Source organism: Rhyacophila brunnea, unplaced genomic scaffold, assembly GCF_057557595.1.
Source record: "Rhyacophila brunnea isolate RB1 unplaced genomic scaffold, BYU_Rbru_1.0 scaffold_3, whole genome shotgun sequence".
Classification (NCBI taxonomy): domain Eukaryota; kingdom Metazoa; phylum Arthropoda; class Insecta; order Trichoptera; family Rhyacophilidae; genus Rhyacophila; species Rhyacophila brunnea.
The window spans coordinates 26,107,405-26,121,885 of record NW_028232965.1 but is presented as its reverse complement, the minus strand read 5'-3'; the positions used below and the strand labels follow the sequence as shown (position 1 = coordinate 26,121,885).

At 28.3% G+C, this 14,481-nt stretch overlaps 1 protein-coding gene across 3 annotated transcripts in view; it reads right to left on the bottom strand.

The window, feature by feature from the left end:
* Positions 1-5,721: 5,721 nt before the first annotated feature.
* LOC147068123 (uncharacterized) overlaps positions 5,722-14,481 on the bottom strand; it is a 44,676-nt gene continuing 35,916 nt past the window's right edge. For all 3 annotated transcript variants that reach the window (XM_085952474.1, XM_085952475.1, XM_085952472.1), the window contains exons 4-7: positions 11,228-11,363; positions 9,483-9,616; positions 7,156-7,678; positions 5,722-5,999 (exon numbers count right to left, since the gene is read on the bottom strand). In XM_085952474.1, the coding sequence (XP_085808600.1) occupies positions 5,926-5,999; positions 7,156-7,678; positions 9,483-9,616; positions 11,228-11,363 (867 nt within the window). In that variant the 3' untranslated portion in view covers positions 5,722-5,925. The remainder of the gene's footprint in view (positions 6,000-7,155; positions 7,679-9,482; positions 9,617-11,227; positions 11,364-14,481) is intronic.

The following is a 14,481-nucleotide window of genomic DNA, read 5'->3' as shown; positions in this document are numbered from 1 at the left end:
ATCACATTGTTGTTGCGGTGGATATAGAGAGACAAGGAATGTCTTTGCCAAGTATACAATTTGATTAAGTCTCAATAGAACTAAGTTAATATCGACTCAGGTATTTAAGTTAAAGGTAACCACAAGTTTGCGTACCTCATATTATTACCTTATACAAGGTAAATCACAATAATGGAGCTACTAAAGTAAAATAAATATAAGTAATCAACTCAAGTATTATACATAAAATTAGAATTATTGTCTCAATGCAATATGAATATAATTCTTATATGTTTATATTTTATATACTGACAAACACAAAAACACTTAAGTAAAAATAAGTAATTTCTAGTAACGTTGCCTATTCGACGCTTGCATTCTGATGGTGGTGCTTTATGGTAGCGAATCATACCACCTTTCGAAGGCTCAGAGAAACCATATGATATTAAGCGTCGAGAACAGACATTTGCGACGGACACTGGGTGTGCAGTAGTATGACTTTAAGAGTATTGAGGAGATTATAAAACGAACAAGCAACCTCTCATCATGCTGAGAGTGAAAAAGCGGCGTTCCTACAAGACCGCTAAACATTATAATATACTATATATAGACCAGTGGAGCTACGGGTTGACTAGCATGACGAAAGAAAATTTGCGAAAAACAGGGATTCTTGGATGCACCGTATGATGTCCATGGGCTCCGGTAAGGGGCGGACATGGCCGAAAAAGAATTTCTAGTAAGTTTCAATAAATTATATTAACACAAATATTTGATCACGTTATGCTTATACTAGTGTTATCATATTATATTCACATTCCTACCTTAGAATAATTGAGTATGTACCTTCTTTATTTATATTTTTTATTGAACTATTTTTATTGAGCATTATGTTGATTTTCAGGAGTAGGTACTTATCTTTTTATAAGTACATTATAAAACAGTGCTTATTTTTTTAACATCTCTTCTCAAAAACATCTTTTACGTTTCCAATTTTTTTGTGCAAGAATATTTTAAATTATGTCTAAGTATATGAGTATTTCTTTTGAGCCAAGAATTTGAAGAAAGATTTATTTTTTGGAAATAAATTATTAAAAATAACCAGTATGATTTGTAACTAATATCAGATTTTTTTAAAATATTATTCTCATCATATTCGTCAGGAATATTTTTGAGTTAATATACTTTATGTTTACTACTGTAATAAAATCGTAAATACATTGTCCATTACATGTATGTAAAAAAATAAAATGATGTTAATTCATGATATTCGGCATTACTTTATGTGAGAATTAGAATGTATAAATATATTTTATATATTGAAGATCATTTTTAAATAAATTGTGAATAATTCGATTATATTTAATTTAACACTGCGTACGTTAAAAGATTTTGAACACTTTAAAACCGCATTTTAGAAAAATATATGACTTTTTTATACCTAACCGCGTTTTAAAAAAGTTTCTCAAATCATACGGATTTTTCTTTATTTGATATACCAATTTGTATTATCGACAGCATTGAAAGTAATTGAATCAGACTTATTTTTCTTTGTATCTTAAAAGATGGTAGGGTTCAATGAAAAGGTCAGCAAAGGTTACATAAATATGTCTACAATAATATATATATGTAGTTGCTTTTATAAGGGGCTAGATGCCTTTTATATTTATCTAAATGATAAAATGTTCTTCAAATTTCACAAAAAAAAATATTTAGAATCAATCAAATTAATTTTCAAACAATTTATGAAAGAATACTATACATTCCAAAATAAAACACTTAACTCCCAATATAAATTAACAAAAGTCTTATTATTTTTATGACATACCTGTGTCGGGCCTAAAATTATTGTGAATAAATAACACGCCCGTTTCAAAGTTCATACATGGCAATTTTTACTCCAGCTGGATTAAATTCACGTACCTATATTTTTTCAGATTAAATACTTAGGGTCAGGCTATGTTTCCAGTGGATTGAGTATGACCAACCTTTTTTTTTCTCTACAACAACATTTCTCGTAAGAAGAAACATGTTATCTGCATTTGAGTAAAAGTGGTATTTTATATTTACATAGATCAGACGTGAAGGCCTTTATAAATACTAGGTGATTATTAAAAGCCTACCATCTTAAGCAAAAATATTTGTTATTGCCTTTTAACGTATATGTTTAAATTATATTCTGTAGAAATTTAAAAATTTTATTATTTAAGCCACCAGTCCACAGAGCCATCTGTATGTATGTATTATAATTTGATTGTTGTCCTACTCATCGTGTCCTGCCATATAAGCTACCACCATTATGGTAGCTCTAGCGAGGCAGGCTGCTGGTATTTTGAGTAATTTACGCATACAAAACATGCATACGTTTTGTAAACAAATACGTGAATAACATCAACATACGTATCATGTTGCCGAGTTAGTGTCATGCTGTTTATCATTAAGCCTATATATATTATACCAATTTGGGTATGTGAAAAATGTTCGTCATACGATAATAATAATCTTGTGAGCCAATTTTTGTTTAATGAAATATAATCTTTTTAGTGTAATAAATTGTTGTGTAGTTAATTGCATATACTAAACACTCATGCATACATATATAAACTAGAAAAATGTTTTTCAGAAAAATTTACGACACCCGACGGTACTTGAACCTGTAACCGTTGGATTCGCGCCAGTGTGCTTCAATTGAGTTATGTCCATCGTAGCAAGTTAATGGCCCCACCAAATTACACCCGCCCCGCAGCACCCCCATCCAGTCTTAATCGGGCGTATCACGGGACCCTACATTTAGTGTGAAGCATCATTTTTGTATGACTGTGAATGTCTCTGGAGCAGTTACCCAAGACTAAGGTTACATGACTTTAGTATCTATGCATACCCAGAGCTATTATTAAAAATTGTAGTAAGTAAAAAAAGCTAATATAACACTGCCGAATATTCTAAGTGAAGAGATCTTCACGTAGGCAGTATGACGCCGCAAATATTCTGAATGCAACAAAATTATCCTTTGTGATGACCAAGTCGGACGGTCTGATGCAATAAGCTACGGACATTCTACTTAATTACGACTATTATAAGTACAGAATAGAAGAAAAGTTTATTAACAGTATAATATACCGTATTTTACACGTATCGCAATACTTAATTACTGTGATTCAGAAGCTAAAAATTGCATTCTATTTAATTATTAAAATTATAAAAATAGTGAAATTATTGAAAAGTAAAACATAATATTATATATTTAGTAAATTACTGAAGATGGGACAACATTCAAATTCAAGTCCAGTAAATATGGCTGTTTCAGTAGGTACTTTTTTCTGTTACCAGCAGACGACATTCCTTCAATATACATTTTTTTAACATATCCGATCCTTGGAAGATCATTATAATTATGAACCTTCACAGAGTAAGTAAGTCCCTATTTGGTCCATACTCTGGATCCAAACGCATAGTAAATAACAGCATGTGATTTTCTTGCCAGACCTCGGATTCTAACCCGAGACCCACAACATTATAAGTTGACACGTTAGCCACACAGCTATTGTAGGTGTAATATATATCTCTATTAAATATTATAAATTGTTCAATTAACTCATTTATCTATCGTCCTAGGGATTATAAGTTGTTGAGGTGCTGTATGACGGCGCCACATGCTAATATGTTTGACATAAGTATCATTTAATACTTTTATACTGTAATGAGTTTAGTTCTTAGTTCGAACATATCACGATTTATGATGCTACATATATAGTAAAGTACCTTTTGTCAAATCCTATTATTATTGCACTACAATAAAATACGGACCAACTTATCTTAAACATTTATGTATATCGTAAAAAATCGAGTAACTAAAAGATCTTTCAATTTATTGGGTTTATATAAATGTTAGATATTGTTAGTATACTCTTAGTATTGTATTTCCTATAAAAACACTCAATAAATTCAATCTACATTTTCTTTTTATGCGCTTCCAAAACAACTAATTCAAATAAATGGCGCAGTAACATACTAAAATCACAGGTGCTTCTATATCCAGTCGAGAAAATAGTCTTGAACCCCGCTAGTAAAACGGATCTCTGTAATGTCCCAATTTATTTGGACTGCGCTGTAAATGGTGTTTTGGGACCACAAAAGAACGGAATCAAATAGATCGCGGACAGCCGTGCAAAAGATTTTCATTATACTGTCAAAAGCAGAACCCGACCCATTAATCTTAGTATCTGTTTCGATGTATCAATATTTTATAACACAAGTATATGAATGTGCTTTTGTGAATTTAATATTTTTGTTACAAAATACATAAAGTGCGAATTAAAAAAAAAAGTATATACGTACCAGTGGCGAATGGTGGAGATAGGCGGTTAAGATCCTACATAATATTATATAGTGCATACTAAACTCTTGTGAGTCAAACGTAACGTTGAACTAACACTACAATGTGTAGATAGTGTTTGTTAGTTTTTTAAAATTCAATTAAATCCTGCCTAATCCAAGCCATATTAGATAATAGCCAAAAAATATTCGTTTATCTATAAAATATTTAACATTATGCCATTAAACCATACAATTTTAAATATTTCATATAAATATAAGAATATTTTTATTCATTATGGTTTAGTATAGGCAGGGCTTAGTGAATTAAAAAAAAATAAGTAAGTATTCTTAATTCAACGAATATATATATGCAATGTGACTTGACAAAAGATACTTTACTAGCACCTCGGATGATAGATAAATAAGTTAATTGAACAATTTATAATATTGTTATATTGTGGATATATTATATTATTACCTACGCCTACAATGGCCGAGCGATTAAGTAATGACATGTGTAAATCGAGGCACGTGCTTTTTAACCCACATCCCTCTTCGTCATTCCACCGCTACTATTTATTATTATTAGATACATTTTAATTATTTAGTATCATATACGTTCCAATGTAAAATTTGTAGGGTTTAGGGGAAAACATAATAATATTTATTAATTCATTTGGTAAAATTAAAGACATTTTGTTACTATATCTCAATATATTTTCATCTATTTTTATTTACATAACATAATCATAGACAATAATTAGTAATTATATACAAATTAAAATGTAACATAAGAAGTTTTCTTCCGATAAAATGTGATAAAAGATATACAATTAATTATTTGTAACATTTCTTCTCATTACAATATTATATCTACAAATATAATATATATATGTATACCTATGTACATTTTAGTTATATATCATCATATCATTATTATTTTGTAAAACTATATGGAAAGTGTACCACAGGTAAAATGATATAAACTATGAATAAACATGAGAAATAATTAAAAAATATTGAATACGGATTTGGCAAGAAAATGTCTTATTAAATTGAAACAATACAATTTTAATACAAATCATATAAATACTTACTTAATATACGTTATTTACAATATAATATGTAGATACGAACAGGTAATACAAATATTATTAATATATTGGATGAAATAATAATAATCACAGTGTTTCTAAATCATCAAAACTCCTATTATTTATGTCACAGTTATTAGGTAGGTACCGGAGATCAGCCACCACCAGGGTGATCCATACTCTACTAGAGACAGTTCAGTTAAACTGAATTTGTAGCTTGTACTAAACCAATCACTAAGTCAGTACCAGTAGTCAAATCTGTATCAATCTATTTGTTCTGGAGTGGTGTACTTTTATCCTCTTATAATGTATCCGAGGTACTGTAGTTTTTTTTGATTCGCTTGGGGGTGTCAATATTTTAAGAATTAAGTTTCCAAATAGTAAAAAAAATAAAATAACCAACAATATTAAGTGTCTGTTGTTTCTTAATAGGGATACAATCTAATACATCTCTTTAAAGTAACAAATGATAGATACTTATTAAAAATTGGTTTCTTCTGAAGTAAATACAAACTGAATGAATGCTCGTTGAAAGTCGTTAGCTCGCCAAGTGTTGCAGTATAAAAAACAATATGCAAAATGCAGTTGCACCTTTGGTAGAAGTTTCCGCACCTGCAAATGATAACGTCAAGATACAGTATAAGTTTATTAATTTACTCAAGCTGGAGTATTACCTCTTACGTACGGTATTTAGCTGAATGCACAAGAATGAAGCTACATTAATTATTAAAATTACCATAATCTTTCTTTTATCACTAAAATTTTTGATGATATTTTATTGAAATATATTAATTGAAATCATAAAAATCATACAAAACAAATTTTTATATTGATTATTTTAAATTGACAAAAGTTATAAACTTCGGTATATATATAATATCTACATTATTTGTTATCCAAATAATTACGATAAAATAATACTCATATAATATGAGTTTACCTAAAAATTAATGCAGCTAAAATAATGACGTTTAAACAATTAGTTTTTGAAAGACAGTACAATATTTAGCATAACTATGAATCAGATGAAGTGGTGTAGTACAATAATTGTTAAGATTCATATTATGTTTGATTAAAATCTTAACATAGGTATATTCAATTTAACAGTGTTGATAAAGTTTCACAAAAGAATACAATGTGTTAATGGTTTTGTTACATATTATTCACCCGTATTCTATTTTAAAATATCAGAAATATATTATCTAATAGAAAAAATCTTCTAAAAAAAGATGCACCTAATGGGATTCCGAATTAACAATCCTTAAGTTTCTGTATATTCACTATTGAATAAGAAATTACTGTTTTCTTAATCGTAAGTACAAGAATTTTAACAATACAATTAACATTTGCCACCAGCTATTTAGTTTTAATTTACCTTAATTAATTACAGATAGGGTCGTCACCCTTCATTCGCAGGATTCAAGAACTTCAGATAGCTTAGGTATTAGTGATAATTTGCATATATTATAGACGGATCGATAGCTCAAAAGATAAGAGCACTCATCTGGATAGCGAAAGATGTGAGTTGGAATCTGACTCTGTTAATTTTCATTCTCTATGATTTAATAATTTATAAAGAGTCTAACATTCTTAAAACTTCTGAATAATCATGTAATGAATAAAAAAGTCATTTATATTTGTTGGTTTATGCGTAGGTATTATATTAATGCTATTATTTCAAGAAACGGTACGCCAGGATAACATTTATATATCGGGAAAATTGATATGCTAAACAAACTTTAATGTCTTGTGAGTATAACTTTCTTACCATTAGTAGAAGTTGTTAGTTGATTTCCCAGAATCGGTGCTATCTGCGGCTTATCTTCGTCCAATGTTACTTGAGCCTCTGCGCTGTATAACGTGAAAACAGTCGCGCGGCAGCTAATTTTTATCAACCCGTCTTGAAAAACTTCTTGACTAATCGGAATGTTTAAAGTTGAACGATTCCGTTTCTTAAATATTTGTTCTTGTTTCACAGTAGGATCTGGAATTGCTTTGAACTGCAAATTAAAATCTTCCCGGTTTGCTTCGTGTCTACGTGAAACCTCCTCAGGTATATCGGATGCAGGTATTTTCTCATTTGGTTGTAAATTTTCACTAAATGGTTTCATGTGATATTTATTTTCCATTTCTAATACCATATTGTTAAAGTTTTGATCATTATGGTGACTATTGTCAGTTGCCAGATTATCGTCTGTAGTTATTATCTGTTTACTCCAGTTTGGCGTATTGTAATACGGTTTCTTAGTTGTTAAATCAACTGCGTCCAATTGATATGAAGTCCCTTTTACCTGAAGACAAGAAACATAAATCATTTATGTATATTACGGTTCAAGAGTGAAATTAAAATTATATCAGTTCCACTGTTTTTTTACTTAAAAAATAGTAAGTTATCTGAAATAATTAAAATCATCTGCTGAAAGCTTTTAACTTATCGATCAGGTTTAATTAATAATTACAAGATAAAAAGAACTTTTTATATTCCATGTTTTTAAATTTTCTGTTGCACTTGACACTAATTGACAATCTATTCTATGTATTAATAATTTAAGACAAATAAGGCAATTGTAAACAAATCATTTTTTTGCTACTTTGCAACAAACAAACGAACAAATATAGAACACTGAATGTAATTTTGATTTCCATAGTAATGCACGTATATATTAATAATTAAGTTACCAGGACCATCCCCTTAGCAACCAATACTAGTGGATTGAATTACGGATTTCTTCCGAAATAACTTTTCAAGCAAAACAGAATTAACTGAAAATTAATTAAATTCTACTTAAAGATGGCTAAAAGTATTAAAAGAATGCATTGGCATCATGTTGTGATATATTATAAAAGTTTCAAGTGTCTAGCTAGTCGGGAAGTTAGTTAAAACCCGATTGCAAGATTTGCACTGGATAAACAAGAATACGAGGTAAGAAAAACGTGGTAATAAAAATCAATTTCATCGATCCGTACTGTTGCTGCAGATGACATTTAAAAATAAAGATGTTGGGGTTTTAGGTATATTATTTTTTTATTTTTTATTTATGTATTTGTATAACATTATTTATAGAGGATTCACGATTTTTTTTAGTTTTTACTGCTACGTATATAATTCTATTGCTGTAGTAAAGAATATGATGAGTAATTTTCATTAAAAATAATAAGTTCACTACTTTTGAATTTATTTTTTGCAATGCAGGTTCAAAAACATGTTTTTGCGTAAAACTAATAATCTACGTAGGCACATATTTTATCAATATGTTCATGTTATATAATCACATGATAATAAAGTGTTGATTTGATATGAAAATCAAAAATATTCTTATCTCAATATACCATAATAAATTCTAATCCGAAAAGGATATCAATGATTATCATAACGTATATTGATGCGCTTTATATGTGATAATCATGTGACATTTGACATCCTTTTCGCATTATAGCTTTATTTTATTTTCTCATTTTCATTCTACACTTAATCATGAGTAATGATTTTTTTAACGCTTCGTAAAAAATATGACCGTTAAGCAATTAAACCAAAAAATAACGCGAATGCAGTTTAGCAGTAAAATACAATATAAAAAAACACTTATTATTTTAAATAATGTATATATAAATAAGCATTTACATAACATTCAGAGAGATGGTAAATTAATGTAAAACAAATTTAATACACAGCATAAACATTTCATGATGTGTAACTACTTGAATGAATAAATGTATAATGTATATATTATTAAAATGTATAATATATTTTATTGAAGAACTCGTAGGAAAATTTAACTTATAATAAATAAGGATATCAAGTGGGGACATAAAACTAGATTATACGATCTCAGGATAGTCAAGATTAAAAACAATATTTAAATGTAGGCAAAAAAAACATTTTTCGTTTGAAATTTATGGTGAACAATAAGAAAATATTTAATCAAATTGAAACTTTAAATATGGACATATTTACACAAATATAAACAATTTGAATTGTTATAATATTTTTAAATTCGTATGGGAAAATAAAACGTCTTATTAGTTTCGGGTTAATATTACGAGTTACGACTTACGACTAACCTAAATTCATAATAATATGTAAGAATTACTCACTTCTTTTCCATTGAGTTTCCAAGTAAGGTTGGCAGGTGGATGCGATGGTGGTGCCGTGCAAGTAGCATGCAGGTTCTCTCCGACAGATACACGCAGTTTCTCGGCAGAGATTGTTGGCGCAGAATCAGGAAGTTCTGCACAAAAAGATATTACAAAATGTTAGCTTTTCAAGAACAGTTGAAGTGGTAAAAAGTTTTTGGCAACAGAGTTTTGTTACTTAAGTGTCAAAAGGAATAATTTTGTGTTTATTATCAAAAGTTTTAATGATAATAATATTATGCAATATAGGTACTATACTCAAAACTTTTTCTCCATGCCTCATAACTGAGAAGCATGGCCTGGATCGTTTGGTCATTGTTAGGCAATTGAATTTGCTTGACTCTATGTCCTGTCTTTCTACGAACTATTGCGCATTATTGAATTGGACTGTCAATCTATAATTTGGAGAGAGCTGTTTTTCGTACTTTCGTAACCGAAATCTGACCAATATTATATTTTTTTCCAGATGGTTGTCTTACTGACGATGGACTCATTTTATTTTTTCGTGGAGCTCTTAACATTCCCTTCAGCACTAAAAGTCAAATGATCGGGGTAAGAAAGGTGAGAAGATATTTTTGATACATTGTGAATCTTCCTGATAAAATATTTACGTTGGTGTATTACTCTTTTATATTAAATTAATGTCTTTACCTTGATTGAATTTATTCTGCGATCAAAATCATACATATCGATTTAATGAACAAATATGTTTCATAGTCTATGAAACTTAGACATTCTGAATTTCAGTTCACATACAATTATTATTAAGTTAGTCTTAGAAAAATTATTTATATTTATTTAAAGTCAACACGCAATTCTCAAAAACCTCAATTTAAATAATTTCATTCAATAGGAGTCTCTTCCGTTTTAGTAATAATTGTTAAATATATATTTTTTTTATAAAAATAATACCATAAAGATGAAAATAAAGTCTCTTTCCTTATAGTATATGAAAAATTTAAGTTTATTTAATTTATACGATAAAATTAATTAATCAAACTCATGACATATTAACAGAATGCTCAAATATGTTTTAAATTATAAGAGTAAATCTTCTTAGCATACAAATTATTTAAAATACATAAAATTAAACTGTATGTAATTAAAACTATGCCACTGTCACGTGTAAGAGGTGAGGAATATAGGTTTGATAAAATATTCCATTACTTTTTGGCATAATTCGCAGGCAGTGATCGTTTGCTAATTTAATTTTTAGCTATAATTATATTTATAATATTGTCTCGAGAATGGATTTGAAGGTTGAAATAGTTATTAATGTAACTGATTCAACTATCGTAGAATATATTTGTAATTTGTAACATTGTAATAAACTTGTACCATGTAAATTCTAGTTCAATTATACTTAAATAAATAAAAGTGACACATATAAATAAAAATCAAATTTAAGCTTCTACCTAAGTATCTACATAAAAAAATAGCTTAAAATTAGCTTGTAAATGCGTACTTAAGACAATTCTTTATGATCAATAAGATTTCTGAAACAAAATTTTGATGATGAATACTACTGTTATTTTCTTATTTTGAAATTATCAAATCGTAAATGTAAAACATATTTACAAAAGAACATGTAAAAATAATATGTTAGGCGAGTATTTATAAATGTTTATGTAATATAATAATATACAGCATTTATAGGATAATAAAATTGCAAATAAAAATATTATGATGTATTAGCGAATTCTTACCGACTACATGCATATAACTTGTCTTCATAACTGTATGAAATGATGGAGCATCGGCCGACACTTCGCAGCGATATCGACCGGATAAGGAAGGCTGCACGGCACGTAAAACTACCGTTAGGGGACCGGATCTACTAACCTATTAAATAGAAAAGAAAACTCTAGATAAAATATAATATTTACATGAGAATACGTTACCATTAGATGCTGGATACACAAAATATTACAAGTAAATCATAATAATATTATGTAGGTATTATCGTATTACCTATTTTATTTAAATGTAAATATTGTTCTTATACATGAAATAAATGTTAGTAATAAATAATTGTGTGGTATATTTTATTAAATTAATTATATAATTAATAATAATTAATATAAAATAAAACAAAATTTATTTTCATTATTATAATCTGTTTTCAACAAAAATTGACGCTAACATGTTTAAAATTTTAATGTCCGTAAATTTAATTAAGTTGATGCATTAAAGTGGGTGTACAAAAAAAACGCTCTTTTTAACCATGTTTTAAATCTAAAAAATACAGTTTTACAACTTCTAATAACTTTAATTTTACAACAAATCTTGTAACGGAAAATAATATTTATTTCTGAAAGCATAATATTTACACACGAATATTCATGTTATTATCAGATTCCGTCAAGACGATATATTATATTTACAATAAAAAAAGACATTAAAAACAATGTACCTAACATGTATAATTATATATTACTCGTACCTTCTGAATTAGTTTTCATTCGAAATAGAATATAGTACACTGGAATTAAGAACGTAGAGTTTTTCATCGAAAATTCAAAGATTTTTCTGATCTGTATATTTCTTTGTGTTCTATTTTTTTCTAAGAAATACAACAAAGAGTAGCCTTGACCGTAATATTATAATATTATTATTTCCATATTATATTACTTAGGTAGTGTATTATATTTACTATATCTATGTAGGTATGTACTGCTAAAGATTATTAATATCAGCTCTCTTATTTTATTTACAATATTCTGTTTTATGTCTATGACATTCAACTATCTTCATGTCCCTCAGCACAGCCATATTCTTTTTTAATACCTTTTTTTAAATATAGTTTTATACCGAGCCATTTAGGTTAGTTATGAAAGCTTTAAACTAATTGTAGTATATTAATTTTATTAGTATTTACACAAAGCGAATACTTAATCGTCTATATATCATGTTTTTGTTATTTAGTATTATTACTCTGTACGCTATATTTACTCTTGATCTTGGCACAAATAACCTGGTATAAATCATGGATAAACCGAAGATGTTTTAAAATAGTATTGGAAATTGCAGACTATTATTTATTTGATCTAATATCTAATACCTACGTATCTAGTATAATATTAAGAAATGTGAAAAAAATCTATCGGACACTTCATTGTCAGCCCATCATAGTAGGTACATATAAAGTCCTCCAAAGTATTATGGAAGGGAAAATATAAACATGGTAATAAATATGGAGAAAAACTGTAACGATAAAACGAAAGTATATTGTGTCAGTTGTGATATCCGAAGATAGATTTAGGTGAAAATACTCGAAATCATAACGTTTTTAAACGTACCTAAATAGCCCATTGTTTCTACGAATATGTATTGGCAGAGTTCTTGTAAATATTGTTGGCTTGTTTTACTAAACGTGAAAAATATCCTCTATTCCTGGAAAATATCTTGGCGTTAGAGTCAAATTTGTGGCATGTGTTCATCATGTGTTAATTTTTCTTACTGTGTAGTGTTTTAATCGACATTTCCTATCGTGTTCATTCATAATGTTTCTTTAGTTATCATTTGCCTGATGTATTTTATTGGACATCTGCGACAGTTTATCTGATCCGCGCCTACCTGATTCAAAAGCTGTGAGTCTTTTATTGAACATAATATATTTCTGATTTTCGACAATGGTGCAAACACCGTTTGGACTTTAGATCATTGTGTCCTGTAAGACGAACCCTTCACGCACAGACAGTTTGCAGTCAGATAATAATTATTGATAGTATTTTTCTTCTTGAAATAATATTTAAAGATATTAATGTTATGTACTACAGTATTTGTATATTTAGGATGTACAGTGTAAAGTTAAATATAAATATTTTATTGTGCTTATATATAACGTTTCACAATCATTACACGGACATAACTTATGGACATGTTTTCAGTTTGTTCTTTACGGAAGGTCGTAAAGCAGAGTATAACGGCCAATTATGTCACCCAATCTTGTGAATAAGTATCAAAAAACATCTGGAATAAAAATTAATGCTCGGCAGCCAGAAGTTGTCCAAAAAAGATCGTTACGAGAGTACATTGGCTCCAGAACGGCGCACTGCTGGGAGACCAAATACTTAGCAAGCTTTTGGCAAATGTGACTCAATTTGGAGTGAGCTTTTTATACAATTTTTATTCAAAACGGACAATTAAATTTTTACAGTAGTCTGAATAGGAATGATAAAAATTATATTTGAATGAATAATAATGTAATTTTATTTCATTGTTGAAATGCAATTTCCTTATGAATATAAAGACCACAATACGTTAGATAAGAATTAATTAAAAAAATATATACTTGGACAATCGTTAACGTTAACGTATCAATAAATGCCAAAATTAATAAAATAGAAAACCGAACATTCGAAAAAAATGTTTTGAAAAGTCAACTGCTTCTTACAAATTGGTAGATATTATATTTAAATACTCATGAGACGTGAAAAATTATACTGCCACAACCCTAATTTTCATAGGTTCAGTTATAATGGAAAAATCGAATTAAGTTTAATTAATTTCAAAATCGAATACTACATGGTTCTGAGGTTCGGTTTCGGGTCTTAAAAATAAATACACAAACTAACTGAGGTATATTATAGAAATATTATTTTTAATTTAACATACAAATAGTAGCTGTATGTATTTATTAGCATTGTACAAGTACTATTAAACAATATTATTTGATTTGACAGATTTTTTTTTTATAAAACTTAAATTTTTGTTTACTTCAGAATAAATAATATGTACCTACCTATATCTATATCTATATAATGATTTTGTCCGGCATGGCTGGATGATGGCTAAATATAGTACTTACAATGAAAATAATACTGATTTTAAAAAAAATGCCTCCGAAAACTCGACAGATTTAAGGAATTCACAAAATTTTGCAAATAAGATTTTTGGTCCCGATTCCTGATTCATTCCCAGATTTGCAATCAATATATATATTATAAATATAGATATA